This window comes from Hyperolius riggenbachi, chromosome 5 (genome assembly GCF_040937935.1).
Source record: "Hyperolius riggenbachi isolate aHypRig1 chromosome 5, aHypRig1.pri, whole genome shotgun sequence".
In the NCBI taxonomy this organism is placed as follows: Eukaryota; Metazoa; Chordata; class Amphibia; order Anura; family Hyperoliidae; genus Hyperolius; species Hyperolius riggenbachi.
Genome location: NC_090650.1, coordinates 448,616,718 through 448,633,378, shown reverse-complemented (window position 1 = coordinate 448,633,378; position 16,661 = coordinate 448,616,718). Strand labels below are relative to the sequence as shown.

The following is a 16,661-nucleotide window of genomic DNA, read 5'->3' as shown; positions in this document are numbered from 1 at the left end:
GACTAAAAGGTTAATAATGTAGTCAGTTTAATCAGACTATCACATAAGATTGATCACTCTGTTTTAAAAATTTGTGTCAATTAAGGATGGCGTATGTGTAATACGTGCAGCGGCATAGATGTACGCGCTGTGAGCCAGTGTAGATCTTCTAACATGCAGACGCGCGGATATTATATCCGCGCACAGGTGCATGTATATACGTCGTAATGGACAATAAAGTTTGTTTGAATGTTTTCAATTGTTGCCACAACTACGGCACACAAGCGTATATAAGTACGCCTCTTACTGCGCGTGACGTCATCTGATGAAGGCGCAGTGCGCCGAAACGCGTCATGACGTCACGCGCACCACGACCATAGGCCCCGCCCACCGCCTCGCAAGACGAGCTTCCTGACAACAACGGACACGCCGCTGCTGGCCACAGCGCGTGCAACTTGCCGCAGAGGGGTAGAGCGGTTGGCTTATCTGCAGACAAGCGCCTTTTAATTTCTTTCTTGTAAGTATCCACTTGTTATGCGCAAATAAAGTTCAACTTGGTTAATGCACTTAGAGCGCTCCTCCCTCTCTTAGATCTCCGAGCTTTACAACGCCTGACTGCAACATAGGAGGTCGGGGACACAGTACAGAGGGGACACAGTATGGAGGGGACACAGAGGGGACACGACTATGTCACACCGAGCTTCATAATGCAACATCAGAGTACGGAGGGGACACAGCACGGAGGGGACACAGTACGGTGGGGACACAGCACGGAGGGGACACAGCACGGAGGGGACACAGCACGGAGGGGACACAGCACGGAGGGGACGCAGAGGGGACACGACTGTATGTCACACCGAGCTTCATAATGCAACATCAGAGTACGGAGGGGACACAGTATGGAGGGGACACAAAATGGAGGGGACACGACTGTATGTCACACCGAACTTTACAAAGCCTGACTGCAACATAGGAGGTCGGGGACACAGTATGGAGGGGACAGAGGGGACACAAGTATGTCACACCGAGCTTCATAATGCAACATCAGAGAATAGAGGGGACACAGCACTACAGAGGGGACACAGCACTACAGAGGGGACACAGCACTACAGAGGGGACACAGCACTACAGAGGGGACACAGCACTACAGAGGGGACACAGCACTACAGAGGGGACACAGCACAGAGAGGACACTGCACTACAGAGGGGACACAGCACTACAGAGGGGACACAGCACTACAGAGGGGACACGGCTGTATGTCACACCGAGCTCCGCCATGCCTGACTGTGAGAGGGAGTGTACAGAGGGAACGCACACTGTACGATGAGAAAAACATATTGGAAGAAAAAAGCTCCAGATGTACTCACAGTGTCCCCGGCCCGGTAGGGGGTGCTCCCCACCCCCCCAGCAATGCTGAATCCCAGGCCCTTGTCATTGCGCATCAGACAGGCAGAGATTCGCTGCTTGGCGCTCTGCAGAGGCTCCTCCTCTTCCTCTTCCTCATACAGGACCACAGCGCACTTCTCTCGGGGGTTGTAGTCATCCTCTGGCCGTAGCGGGGTCACGGTGATGGGGTTTTCAGGTTCCACCATCCTCTCTCTCAGCACCGCCATAGACACAGAGCTTCCGGAACTGCGCAAGGCTTCTACCGCCATGTGGTGTTCTGCATTGCGGAGGTCCACCCCGTTCACCTGACGAAGAAACGCAAAGGATGCATGAGGTGACAGAAACTGCTCCTCGCTCGCCCGGCACAGCTCAGCGTCGTATATCATGAACTATAACCATCATTTCTAACTACTCATCGCTACTAGGGGCACCAGAAGCCATCCTGGAGCATTTGGGAGTCTGGTTCAAGTACTCCTTAGGGCCCATTCACACTTGCTAAACGCAAAACACTAGCGCTTTTGCTATGACGATTTTTTGCGTTGAAGTGGGGTCCTAGGCAGGATGGCAGTTTTTGCTCACCACTGATGGTCACCTGGCTTTATTAGTAAGATTTGATGGGGGGTAGCATACACTAGGCCCTTAGGCTTCCTCCAGGCCCTGGGCAACTGCCTAGGAATGCCTTGTGGATGATCCGGCTCTGGCGCATTCATGGCAGGACTTACTAAGCAATGATTGAGAATGGGAACATGTGTTCCCAATGCCAATCAAAATACCTGATGAAACATACCCAAACTGCCTGTACAATTAGAACACAGTTCTATGCAAACAGGATTAAGTGGGTATGTACATCTAATGGATAAGTAGTAACATTGCATTAAAGGACAGCATACAAAAAATACTTAACCTAACCTTAGGTACTTAAAAGTGAACCAGAGACAAAGCACCCTCATGTATTTTACCATATATATCAGTGGAAATATTAGAGAAAACACCTACCCTGCTCTATGTTTCATTCTTCTCTGCTAAATCTGCCTGTTATCAGCCCTGATCAGAATCCTCAACTGAGTATTTAGTCTGGCTTTGCTCAGGAATCATTATAGCTGAGTCTGTCTTCTCTGATGTCGTTTCAAGCCCAAGCCTGCCCCCTTCTGGCTCTGCTATAATGACTCAGCTATAAAGAACACTGAGCAAAGCCAGACTGAATGCTCAGTCAGGGATTTTATCAGGGCTGATAAGAAGCAGGCTGAGTAGTAAAAGATGAAACAGAAAGCATGGTAGGTGTTGTCTCTAATGTTCCCACTGATATATATGGTAAAATACATGCGGGTGCTTCATCTCTGGCTGTAAACTTTTTTTTAATATGTATACCATGAGGGTATATTAGTTATTTTGCAAACAAGGGTTTATAACTCTTGATAGGGGCCAGTGAGAAAACAAAAAATGTGATAGCCAGAACAAATGGGCAAATAAAATGTGTGAGTTTTATCTACAGCAGCATTGTTGATTTTAAAACTATAGGGGTGGAATTTGAGAAACTGTGTTTTTATCTTTTTCTTGTTTTACTCTTTAAAATGCATAGAAAATAAGTAATTACTGAAAACAAATATCACCCATCAAAAGTCTAATTTGTGGTGAAAAGAAAAATGTTATTTTATTGATAAAACGTGAAGATATCCCCTGGGAGGAAAAGTTATTTGGTCTCCTATGTCAGAGGTGGCGTCTTTAACCAGCAGAGCCGCCCACATGTCAGAGGTGGCGCCTTTAACCAGCAGAGCCGCCCACATGTCAGAGGTGGAGTCTTTAACCAGCAGAGCCGCCCACATGTCAGAGGTGGCGCCTTTAACCAGCAGAGCCGCCCACATGTCAGAGGTGGCGCCTTTAACCAGCAGAGCCGCCCACATGTCAGAGGTGGAGTCTTTAACCAGCAGAGCCGCCCACATGTCAGAGGTGGCGTCTTTAACCAGCAGAGCCGCCCACAAGCGCGAGTACATGAAAACCCAGCCAATATCTGCAGATTTCACACAAAGTACTCACCTGCAAGAGTTTATCGCCAACTTTCATCCCCGCCCGTGCTGCTGGCCCCTCCTCCGCTACTCTGGAGATGAAGATGCCCTGTGGATGGACAAGCAGAGGTCAGGGTAGATTAACGGTCGTGTCTGGAGGATGTGTGGTCACATCTGACGTCTGTATAGCTGTGGTCATTGTAACACAACCAACCTCTCTCGAGGTGTCTGCAAAAAGCTCCTCCTCATTCTTACAGTAGTCATATTCCCTGGCTGTAGAGGGTCAATTGCTCCACCCCACCAATCATCGAGAACAACGTGCCAACACACACACACGGGTCTGTAGTGTGGGGCCCCCAGTCACACGGGTCTGTAGTGTGGGGCCCCCAGTCACACGGGTCTGTAGTGTGGGGCCCCCAGTCACACGGGTCTGTAGTGTGGGGCCCCCAGTCACACGGGTCTGTAGTGTGGGGCCCCCAGTCACACGGGTCTGTAGTGTGGGGCCCCCAGTCACACGGGTCTGTAGTGTGGGGCCCCCAGTCACACGGGTCTGTAGTGTGGGGCCCCCAGTCACACGGGTCTGTAGTGTGGGGCCCCCAGTCACACGGGTCTGTAGTGTGGGGCCCCCAGTCACACGGGTCTGTAGTGTGGGCCCCCAGTCATTTATTGACCCTGGTACCATAGAGTCCATGTCCCGTGTAGCGTCGACACTCTTGGTCGCTCTGGTGCTCCACACCAGTGATTGCTGCATCCATTACACTTGTGGCCAGATGTGTGGAATTTACCCATTCTGCCCAATCTTACGTCCAAATTGTACATTTGCTACATTCAAAATAACTCAACACACAGCCATAAGTATCTAAACTGCTAGCAACAAAAGTAAGTACACCCCTAAATGAAGAATGTCACAATTCTGCCCAATCAGACATTTTCTCGCCACAGGGTCATGTGACTGGATAGTGTTACAAGGTCTCAGGTGTGACTGGGGAGCAGGAGGTGTGTTACATTTGGTGTTATCACTCTCACACTCTCTCATACTGGGCACTGGAAGCTCAGCATGGCTCCTCATGGCAGAGATCTATCTGAGGAGCTTATAGAGGAATTCTGCCCAATCTGACATTTTCCCGCCACTGGGTCATGTGACTGGTTAGTGTTACAAGGTCTCAGGTGTGACTGGGGAGCAGGAGGTGTGTTACATTTGGTGTTATCGCTCTCACACTATCTCATACTGGTCACTGGAAGCTCAGCATGGCTCCTCATGGCAGAGAACTCTCTGAGGAGCTTATAGAGGAATTCTGCCCAATCAGACATTTTCCCTCCCGGGGTCATGTGACTGGTTAGTGTTACAGGTCTCAGGTGTGACTGGGGAGCAGGAGGTGTGTTACATTTGGTGTTATCACTCTCACACTCTCTCATACTGGTCACTGGAAGCTCAGCATGGCTCCTCATGGCAGAGAACTCTCTGAGGAGCTTATAGAAGAATTCTGCCCAATCAGACATTTTCCCTCCCTGGGGTCATGTGACTGGTTAGTGTTACAAGGTCTCAGGTGTGACTGGGGAGCAGGAGGTGTGTTATATTTGGTGTTATCACTCTCACACTCTCTCATACTGGTCACTGGAAGCTCAGCATGGCTCCTCATGGCAGAGAACTCTCTGAGGAGCTTATAGAAGAATTCTGCCCAATCAGACATTTTCCCTCCCTGGGATCATGTGACTGGTTAGTGTTACAAGGTCTCAGGTGTGACTGGGGAGCAGGAGGTGTGTTACATTTGGTGTTATCACTCTCACACTCTCTCATACTGGTCACTGGAAGCTCAGCATGGCTCCTCATGGCAGAGAACTCTCTGAGGAGCTTATAGAAGAATTCTGCCCAATCAGACATTTTCCCTCCCGGGGTCATGTGACTGGTTAGTGTTACAAGGTCTCAGGTGTGACTGGGGAGCAGGAGGTGTGTTACATTTGGTGTTATCACTCTCACACTCTCTCATACTGGTCACTGGAAGCTCAGCATGGCTCCTCATGGCAGAGAACTCTCTGAGGAGCTTATAGAAGAATTCTGCCCAATCAGACATTTTCCCTCCCGGGGTCATGTGACTGGTTAGTGTTACAAGGTCTCAGGTGTGACTGGGGAGCAGGAGGTGTGTTACATTTGGTGTTATCACTCTCACACTCTCTCATACTGGTCACTGGAAGCTCAGCATGGCTCCTCATGGCAGAGAACTCTCTGAGGAGCTTATAGAGGAATTCTGCCCAATCAGACATTTTCCCTCCCAGGGTCATGTGACTGGTTAGTGTTACAAGGTCTCAGGTGTGACTGGGGAGCAGGTGGTGTGTTACGATACACCTGGTCACTGGAAGCTCAGCATGGCTGCTCATGGCAGAGAGCTTATAGAAGAATAGTTGCTCTACATAAGATGGCCTAGGCTATGATTGCCATTGCCCTGACACTGAGCTGCAGCATGGTGGCCAAGACCATACAGCAGTGTAACAGGACAGGCCTAACCAAAGAGGTCAAGTGCACACGGTCAGCATCATATCCAGAGGTCGTCTTCTGCAAATAGACGTATGAGTGCTGGCAGCATTGCTGTAGAGGGTGAAGGGATAACTTACATTATTAGATAGCTCTAAATTGGATAAATACTTCCATAATTGGTCCGCCGACGCCATGACCTTGACAGGGATGACTGGGACAAAATAGAATTGCCCACAATGGTAATGTCAGATAGGGATTTCTCCACAGAGGAGTTTCTCTCAGGCCTGAACGTATGCACAGAGCGAGAGGACAACTAGATCGATGCGAGAGATGGTTGGTGGAGCTCGGAACTTTCATACATATCTTCTAGGCATGTCCACTAATTGCCCCATTCTGGAGGGGCATCTTGGGGATAACTGACACTGTGCTTCAGACCCCAGGATTGTTGCTGCTGGGTAGACTAGGCTACCCTCACTGAGCAATTGCTACTTAGCATGTCTCCGGACATAAACCCTATTGGGCATCTGTTTCCTAAAACCGAAGGTGGAGGAGGGGGAAGGTCTCTAACATCCCCCCAGCTTCACCATGGAGGAGGGGGAAGGTCTCTAACATCCTTCAGCTTCACCATGGAGGAGGGGGAAGGTCTCTAACATCCCCCAGCTTCACCACGGAGGAGGGGGAAGGTCTCCAACATCCCCCCAGCTTCACCATGGAGGAGGGGGAAGGTCTCTAACATCCTTCAGCTTCACCATGGAGGAGGGGGAAGGTCTCTAACATCCCTCAGCTTCACCATGGAGGAGGGGGAAGGTCTCTAACATCTCCCAGCTTCACCATGGAGGAGGGGAGGAGGATTCCAGCGGCTCCTGTGACGCTCTAGTGACCTCCATGCCCAAGAGAGATGCATCCATATTGGCACTTTGGGCAGAATATTGACATTCCTCACTTAGGGCTGTACTCACTCTTGTTGCCAGCAGATCAAACATTAATGGCGTGTGGTGTGTTAATTTACACTGTTGTACAAGCTGGGAGGTGTGGCTTCAGCAGGGCTCCTCCCTGCACACTCCCTACTCCCACATTACAGATCAGCGGGGAGGTGTGGCTTCAGCAGAGCTCCTGCCTGCACACTCCCTACTCCCACATTACAGATCAGCGGGGAGGTGTGGCTTCTGCACGCCTCCTGCCTGCACACTCCCGACTCCCACATTACAGGTCAGCAGGGAGGTGTGGCTTCTGCACGCCTCCTGCCTGCACACTCCCTACTCCCACATTACAGGTCAGCGGGGAGGTGTGGCTTCTGCACGCCTCCTGCCTGCACACTCCCTACTCCCACATTACAGGTCAGCGGGGAGGTGTGGCTTCTGCACGCCTCCTGCCTGCACACTCCCTACTCCCACATTACAGATCAGCAGGCAGTTGTGGCTTCTGCACGCCTCCTGCCTGCACACTCCCTACTCCCCCATTACAGGTCAGCAGGGAGGTGTGGCTTCTGCACGCCTCCTGCCTGCACACTCCCTACTCCCACATTACAGATCAGCGGGGAGGTGTGGCTTCAGCAGAGCTCCTGCCTGCTCACTCCCTACTCCCACATTACAGATCAGCGGGGAGGTGTGGCTTCTGCACGCCTCCTGCCTGCACACTCCCTACTCCCACATTACAGGTCAGCAGGGAGGTGTGGCTTCTGCACGCCTACTGCCTGCACACTCCCTACTCCCACATTACAGGTCAGCAGGGAGGTGTGGCTTCTGCACGCCTCCTTCCTGCACACTCCCTACTCCCACAATACAGGTCAGCAGGGAGGTGTGGCTTCTGCACGCCTCCTGCCTGCACACTCCCTACTCCCACATTACAGGTCAGCAGGGAAGTGTGGCTTCTGCACGCCTCCTGCCTGCACACTCCCTACTACCACATTACAGGTCAGCAGGGAGGTGTGGCTTCTGCCAGCCTCCTGCCTGCGCACTCCCTACTCCCACACCACAGGTCAGCAGGGAGGTGTGGCTTCTGCACGCCTCCTGCCTACTCACTCCCTATTCCCACACCACAGGTCAGCAGCTAGGTGTGGCTTCTGCCGGCCTCCTGCTTGCAAACTCCCTACTCCCACATTACAGGCCAGCAGGGAGGTGTGGCTTCTGCCAGCCTCCTGCCTGCGCACTCCCTACTCCCACACCACAGGTCAGCAGGGAGGTGTGGCTTCTGCACGCTTCCTGCCTGCACTCTCCCTACTCCCACACCACGTATCAGAAGAGAGATGTGGCTTCAGCAGGACTCCTGCCTACTCACTCCCTACTCCCACACCACAGGTCAGCAGGGAAGTGTGGCTTCTGCACGCCTCCTGCCTACTCACTCCCTATTCCCACACCACAGGTCAGCAGCTAGGTGTGGCTTCTGCCGGCCTCCTGCTTGCACACTCCCTACTCCCACATTACAGGCCAGCAGGGAGGTGTGGCTTCTGCCAACCTCCTGCCTGCACACTCCCTTCTCCCACACCACAGGTCAGCAGGGAGGTATGGATTCTGCACGCCTCCTGCCTGCACACTCCCTACTCCCACATTACAGGTCAGCGGGGAGGTGTGGCTTCTGCACGCCTCCTGCCTGCACACTCCCTACTCCCACATTACAGGTCAGCAGGGAGGTGTGGCTTCTGCACGCCTCCTGCCTGCACACTCCCTACTCCCACATTACAGGTCAGCAGGGAGGTGTGGCTTTTGCACGCCTCCTGCCTGCACACTCCCTACTCCCACATTACAGGTCAGCGGGGAGGTGTGGCTTCAGCAGAGCTCCCGCCTGCAAACTCCCTACTCCCACATTACAGGTCAGCAGGGAGGTGTGGCTTCTGCACGCCTCCTGCCTGCACACTCCCTACTCCCACACCACAGGTCAGCAGGGAGGTGTGGCTTCTGCACGCCTCCTGCCTGCACACTCCCTACTCCCACATTACAGGTCAGCAGGGAGGTGTGGCTTCTGCACGCCTCCTGCCTGCACACTCCCTACTCCCACATTACAGATCAGCGGGGAGGTGTGGCTTCTGCACGGCTCCTGTCTGCACACTCTCTACTCCCACATTACAGGTCAGCAGGGAGGTGTGGCTTCTGCCGGCCTCCTGCCAGCAAACTCCCTACTCCCACACCACAGGTCAGCAGGGAGGTGTGGCTTCTGCACGCCTCCTGCCTGCACACTCCCTACTCCCACATTTCCAGTCAGCAGGGAGGTGTGGCTTCTGCACGCCTCCTGCCTGCACACTCCCTACTCCCACATTACAGATCAGCGGGGAGGTGTGGCTTCAGCAGAGCTCCTGCCTGCACACTCCCTACTCCCACATTACAGATCAGTGGGGCTTCTGCACGCCTCCTGCCTGCACACTCCCTACTCCCACATTACAGATCAGTGGGGCTTCTGCACGCCTCCTGCCTGCACACTCCCTACTCCCACATTACAGATCAGTGGGGCTTCTGCACGCCTCCTGCCTGCACACTCCCTACTCCCACATTACAGGTCAGCGGGGAGGTGTGGCTTCTGCACGCCTCCTGCCTGCACACTCCCTACTCCCACACCACAGGTCAGCAGGGAGGTGTGGCTTCTGCACGCCTCCTGCCTGCACACTCCCTACTCCCACATTACAGATCAGCGGGGAGGTGTGGCTTCAGCAGAGCTCCTGCCTGCTCACTCCCTACTCCCACATTACAGATCAGCGGGGAGGTGTGGCTTCTGCACGCCTCCTGCCTGCACACTCCCTACTCCCACATTACAGGTCAGCAGGGAGGTGTGGCTTCTGCACGCCTCCTGCCTGCACACTCCCTACTCCCACATTACAGGTCAGCAGGGAGGTGTGGCTTCTGCACGCCTCCTGCCTGCACACTCCCTACTCCCACATTGAAGGTCAGCAGGGAGGTGTGGCTTCTGCAAGCCTCCTGCCTGCACACTCCCTACTCCCACATTTCCAGTCAGCAGGGAGGTGTGGCTTCTGTACGTCTCCTGCCTGCACACTCCCTACTCCCACATTATAGGTCAGCCGGGAGGTGTGGCTTCTGCACGCCTCCTGTCTGCACACTCTCTACTCCCACATTACAGGTCAGAAGGGAGGTGTGGCTTCTGCCGGCCTCCTGCCAGCAAACTCCCTACTCCCACACCACAGGTCAGCAGGGAGGTGTGGCTTCTGCACGCCTCCTGCCTGCACACTCCCTACTCCTACATTACAGATCAGCGGGGAGGTGTGGCTTCAGCAGAGCTCCTGCCTGCACACTCCCTACTCCCACATTACAGATCAGTGGGGCTTCTGCACGCCTCCTGCCTGCACACTCCCTACTCCCACATTACAGGTCAGCGGGGAGGTGTGGCATCTGCACGCCTCCTGCCTGCACACTCCCTACTCCCACATTACAGGTCAGCAGGGAGGTGTGGCTTCTGCCGGCCTCCTGCCTGCACACTCCCTACTCCCACATTACAGGTCAGCAGGGAGGTGTGGCTTTTGCACGCCTCCTGCCTGCACACTCCCTACTCCCACATTACAGGTCAGCAGGGAGGTGTGGCTTCTGCACGCCTCCTGCCTGCACACTCCCTACTCCCACACCACAGGTCAGCAGGGAGGTGTGGCTTCTGCACGCCTCCTGCGTGCACACTCCCTACTCCCACATTACAGGTCAGCAGGGAGGTGTGGCTTCTGCACGCCTCCTGCCTGCACACTCCCTACTCCCACATTACAGATCAGCGGGGAGGTGTGGCTTCTGCACGCCTCCTGCCTGCACACTCCCGACTCCCACATTACAGGTCAGCAGGGAGGTGTGGCTTCTGCACGCCTCCTGCCTGCACACTCCCTACTCCCACATTACAGGTCAGCGGGGAGGTGTGGCTTCTGCACGCCTCCTGCCTGCACACTCCCTACTCCCACATTACAGGTCAGCGGGGAGGTGTGGCTTCTGCACGCCTCCTGCCTGCACACTCCCTACTCCCACATTACAGGTCAGCAGGGAGGTGTGGCTTCTGCACGCCTCCTGCCTGCCCACTCCCTACTCCCACATTACAGGTCAGCAGGCAGGTGTGGCTTCTGCACGCCTCCTGCCTGCCCACTCCCTACTCCCACATTACAGGTCAGCAGGCAGGTGTGGCTTCTGCACGCCTCCTGCCTGCACACTCCCTACTCCCACATTACAGGTCAGCAGGGAGGTGTGGCTTCTGCACGCCTCCTGCCTGCCCACTCCCTACTCCCACATTACAGGTCAGCAGGGAGGTGTGGCTTCTGCACGCCTCCTGCCTGCCCACTCCCTACTCCCACATTACAGGTCAGCAGGGAGGTGTGGCTTCTGCACGCCTCCTGCCTGCACACTCCCTACTCCCACATTACAGGTCAGCAGGGAGGTGTGGCTTCTGCACGCCTCCTGCCTGCACACTCCCTACTCCCACATTACAGGTCAGCGGGGAGGTTTGGCTTCAGCAGAGCTCCTGCCTGCACACTCCCTACTCCCACATTACAGATCAGCGGGGAGGTGTGGCTTCTGCACGCCTCCTGCCTGCACACTCCCTACTCCCACATTACAGGTCAGCAGGGAGGTGTGGCTTCTGCACGCCTCCTGCCTGCACACTCCCTACTCCCACATTACAGGTCAGCAGGGAGGTGTGGCTTCTGCACGCCTCCTGCCTGCACACTCCCTACTCCCACATTACAGGTCAGCAGGGAGGTGTGGCTTCTGCCAGCCTCCTGCCTGCGCACTCCCTACTCCCACATTACAGGTCAGCAGGGAGGTGTGGCTTCTGCACGCCTCCTGCCTGCGCACTCCCTACTCTCACACCACAGGTCAGCAGGGAGGTGTGGCTTCTGCACGCTTCCTGCCTGCACTCTCCCTACTCCCACACCACGTATCAGAAGAGAGATGTGGCTTCAGCAGGACTCCTGCCTACTCACTCCCTCTTCCCACACCACAGGTCAGCAGCTAGGTGTGGCTTCTGCCGGCCTCCTGCTTGCACACTCCCTACTCCCACATTACAGGCCAGCAGGGAGGTGTGGCTTCTGCCAACCTCCTACCTGCACACTCCCTTCTCCCACACCACAGGTCAGCAGGGAGGTGTGGCTTCTGCACGCCTCCTGCCTGCACACTCCGTACTCCCACATTACAGGTCAGCAGGGAGGTGTGGCTTCTGCACGCCTCCTGCCTGCACACTCCCTACTCCCACATTACAGGTCAGCAGGGAGGTGTGGCTTCTGCAAGCCTCCTGCCTGCACACTCCCTACTCCCACATTTCCAGTCAGCAGGGAGGTGTGGCTTCTGCACGCCTCCTGCCTGCACACTCCCTACTCCCACATTATAGGTCAGCCGGGAGGTGTGGCTTCTGCACGCCTCCTGTCTGCACACTCTCTACTCCCACATTACAGGTCAGCAGGGAGGTGTGGCTTCTGCCGGCCTCCTGCCTGCAAACTCCCTACTCCCACACCACAGGTCAGCAGGGAGGTGTGGCTTCTGCACGCCTCCTGCCTGCACACTCCCTACTCCTACATTTCCAGTCAGCAGGGAGGTGTGGCTTCTGCATGCCTCCTGCCTGCACACTCCCTACTCCCACATTACAGGTCAGCAGGGAGGTGTGGCTTCTGCCGGCCTCCTGCCTACACACTCCCTACTCCCACATTACAGGTCAGCAGGGAGGTGTGGCTTCTGCCGCCCTCCTGCTTGCACACTCCCTACTCCCACATTATAGGTCAGCAGGAAGGTGTGGCTTCTGCCGTCATCCTGCCTGCACACTCCCTACTCCCACACCACAGGTCAGCAGGGAGGTGTGGCTTCTGCCGGCCTCCTGCCTGCACACTCTCTACTCCCACATTACAGGTCAGCAGGGAGGTGTGGCTTCTGCACGCCTCCTGCCTGCACACTCCCTACTCCCACACCACGGGTGAGCAGGGAGGTGTGGCTTCTGCACGCCTCCTGCCTGCACACTCCCTACTCCCACATTACAGGTCAGCGGGGAGGTGTGGCTTCTGCCAGCCTCATGCCTGCACACTCCCTACTCCCACATTACAGGTCAGAAGGGAGGTGTGGCTTCTGCAGGGCTCCTGCCTGCACACTCCCTACTCCCACACCACAGGTCAGCAGGGAGGAGTGGCTTCTGCACGCCTCCTGCCTGCACACTCCCTACTCCCACATTATAGGTCAGCAGGGAGGTGTGGCTTCTGCACGCCTCCTGTCTGCACACGCTCTACTCCCACATTACAGGTCAGCAGGGAGGTGTGGCTTCTGCCGGCCTCCTGCCTACACACTCCCTACTCCCACACCACAGGTCAGCAGGGAGGTGTGGCTTCTGCACGCCTCCTGCCTGCACACTCCCTAGTCCCACATCTCCAGTCAGCAGGGAGGTGTGGCTTCTGCACGCCTCCTGCCTGCACACTCCCTACTCCCACATTACAGGTCAGCAGGGAGGTGTGGCTTCTGCCGGCCTCCTGCCTACACACTCCCTACTCCCACATTACAGGTCAGCAGAGAGGTGTGGCTTCTGCCGGCCTCCTGCCTGCACACTCCCTACTTCCACACCACAGGTCAGCAGGGAGGTGTGGCTTCTGCCGGCCTCCTGCCTGCACACTCCCTACTCCCACATTATAGGTCAGCCGGGAGGTGTGGCTTCTGAACGCCTCCTGCCTGCACACTCTCTACTCCCACATTACAGGTCAGCAGGGAGGTGTGGCTTCTGCACGCCTCCTGCCTGCACACTCCCTACTCCCACACCACGGGTTAGCAGGGAGGTGTGGCTTCTGCCGGCCTCCTGCCCGCACACTCCGTACTCCCACATTTCCAGTCAGCAGGGAGGTGTGGCTTCTGCAGGGCTCCTGCCTGCACACTCCCTACTCCCACATTACAGGTCAGCAGGGAGGTGTGGCTTCTGCCGGCCTCCTGCCTGCACACTCCCTACTCCCACATTTCCAGTCAGCAGGGAGGTGTGGCTTCTGCAGGGCTCCTGCCTGCACACTCCCTACTCCCACATAACAGGTCAGCAGGGAGGTGTGGCTTCTGCACGCCTCCTGCCTGCACACTCCCTACTCCCACATTACCAGTCAGCAGGGAGGTGTGGCTTCTGCAGGGCTCCTGCCTGCACACTCCCTACTCCCACATTTCTAGTCAGCAGGGAGGTGTGGCTTCTGCACGCCTCCTGCCTGCACACTCCCTACTCCCACATTACAGGTCAGCAGGGAGGTGTGGCTTCTGCCTGCCTCCTGCCTACACACTCCCTACTCCCACATTACCAGTCAACAGGGAGGTGTGGCTTCTGCCGCCCTCCTGCCTGCACACTCCCTACTCTCACATTACAGGTCAGCAGGGAGGTGTGGCTTCTGCCGGCCTCCTGCCTGCACACTCCCTACTCCCACATTACAGGTCAGCAGGGAGGTGTGGCTTCTGCACGCCTCCTGCCTGCACACTCCCTACTCTCACATTACAGGTCAGCAGGGAGGTATGGATTCTGCACGCCTCCTGCCTGCACACTCCCTACTCCCACATTACAGGTCAGCAGGGAGGTGTGGCTTCTGCCGGCCTCCTGCCTGCACACTCCCTACTCCCACATTACAGGTCAGCAGGGAGGTGTGGCTTCTGCACGCCTCCTGCCTGCACACTCCCTTCTCCCACATTACAGGTCAGCAGGGAGGTGTGGCTTCTGCACGCCTCCTGCCTGCACACTCCCTACTCCCACATTACAGGTCAGCAGGGAGGTGTGGCTTCTGCCGGCCTCCTGCCTGCACACTCCCTACTCCCACATTTCCAGTCAGCAGGGAGGTGTGGCTTCTGCAGGGCTCCTGCCTGCACACTCCCTACTCCCACATAACAGGTCAGCAGGGAGGTGTGGCTTCTGCACGCCTCCTGCCTGCACACTCCCTACTCCCACATTACCAGTCAGCAGGGAGGTGTGGCTTCTGCAGGGCTCCTGCCTGCACACTCCCTACTCCCACATTTCTAGTCAGCAGGGAGGTGTGGCTTCTGCACGCCTCCTGCCTGCACACTCCCTACTCCCACATTTCCAGTCAGCAGGGAGGTGTGGCTTCTGCACGCCTCCTGCCTGCACACTCCCTACTCCCACATTACAGGTCAGCAGGGAGGTGTGGCTTCTGCCTGCCTCCTGCCTACACACTCCCTACTCCCACATTACCAGTCAGCAGGGAGGTGTGGCTTCTGCCGCCCTCCTGCCTGCACACTCCCTACTCTCACATTACAGGTCAGCAGGGAGGTGTGGCTTCTGCCGGCCTCCTGCCTAAACACTCCCTACTCCCACATTACAGGTCAGCAGGGAGGTGTGGTATATGGTGCTCTTACCTCATCGTCTCCCTTGTAGGGGGTGGAGCCTTTGCCCCCCGCGATGCTGATGCCCAGTCCGCCAGTCTGTCGCAAGATGGAGAGGGTGAGCTGAAATGACAACACAAAGCACATTATCCTAACAGGAGCAAGTGGGGGGAGGGGCAATCAAATGAAACCACACCCACTGCAGTCCATGAACTATAACATCACTAGAACCGCACCGTCAGGAAATATGCAAGTGGACAGAACACACACACGCATGTCACATAGCACATGAAGGGGAACGACACGTCACAAAAGACAACAAGAGGGAAACGGGAAAAAAAATGTGTGTGGGGGAGGGGCAGGGTGGCACACGCATGTCACATAAGATAAAAGCTAGAAGTATAGACATATGAAATGTAAAGAGGGGGGGGGGGTGAATGCATGCGTGCGTGGTGTGTGTAGTGTGTATGGTGTGTGTAGCGTGTAGTGTGCTTGCGTGCGTGTGTACAGTGTGTATACGTGTGTGCAGAGTGTGTACTTGTGTGCGCGTATACAGGGTGTGTACGTGTGTACAGGGTGTGTGTGTGTGTGTGTGTGTGTGTACAGTGTGTGTACGTGTGTGCAGAGTGTGTACTTGTGTGCGCGTATACAGGGTGTGTACGTGTGTGCGTGTGTACAGGGTGTGTGTGTGTGTGGTGTGTATAAACAGTGTGTGTACAGTGTGTGTGAGTGTGGGTGTACAGTGTGTGTAATGTGCTTGCGTGCGGGTCTCCTTCCAGCGCCACCTAAAGGGAACCTTAACTCAAAAAAAAAAAAAAAAAAAAAAAAAGATTTTCACTTACTTGGGAAATCTACCAGCCCCCTGCAGCCCACCCTGTGCCCTCGCAGTCACTCAAGGCTCCTCCGATCCCCCTCCACCAGCTAGTTTCGTTTTTGGGCCGAAACGCGTACCTTTGCACGCATTCCCGCTGGTGCACGAAGCTTCTGTGGACATTAACATGTGTACGCGTTAAATGTGTAACGCATAAAAATTTACGTTAATGTCCGCGATAGCTTCTTGCACCAGCAGGAATGCTTCCAAAGGCACGCATAGCGGCCCGCCGACTCAAGAGTCGCCAAAAATGAAACTAGCTAGCGGTGGGGGACCGGAGGAGCCATGAGTGACTGCGAGGGCACAGGGTGGCTGCAGGGGGCTGGTAGATGAACCAGGTAAGTCACACTTTTTTTTTTTTTGAGTGAAGGTTCCCTTCAACAAATGAAGGGGGAAGATCTCTTCTACCTACAGCACAGCGCCACCTAGCACATGGAGGGGGAAGCAGTCCTCTGTGTACAGCACAGCGCCATCTAAAAGATTCTACTGGCTACAACACAGCGCCATCTAGCAGTTGGGAAGGGAAGCAGTCTACTAGCTACAACACAGCGCCATCTAGCAGTTGGAGGGGGAAGCAGTCTATTGGCTACAACACAGCGCCATCTAGCAGTTGGGGGGGGGAAGCAGTCTACTAGCTACAACACAGCGCCATCTAGCAGTTGGGAAGGGAAGCAGTCTTCTGGCTACAACACAGCGCCATCTAGCA

At 55.5% G+C, this 16,661-nt stretch overlaps 1 protein-coding gene across 13 annotated transcripts in view; it reads right to left on the bottom strand.

Annotated features, from left to right (window-relative positions):
* The window catches only part of SCRIB (scribble planar cell polarity protein), a 399,297-nt gene that overhangs the window by 230,061 nt on the left and 152,575 nt on the right, over positions 1–16,661 (bottom strand). For all 13 annotated transcript variants that reach the window (XM_068238215.1, XM_068238207.1, XM_068238205.1 and 10 more), the window contains 3 exons: positions 15,118–15,207; positions 3,401–3,478; positions 1,348–1,671 (listed from right to left, as the gene is read on the bottom strand). In XM_068238215.1, the coding sequence (XP_068094316.1) occupies positions 1,348–1,671; positions 3,401–3,478; positions 15,118–15,207 (492 nt within the window). The remainder of the gene's footprint in view (positions 1–1,347; positions 1,672–3,400; positions 3,479–15,117; positions 15,208–16,661) is intronic.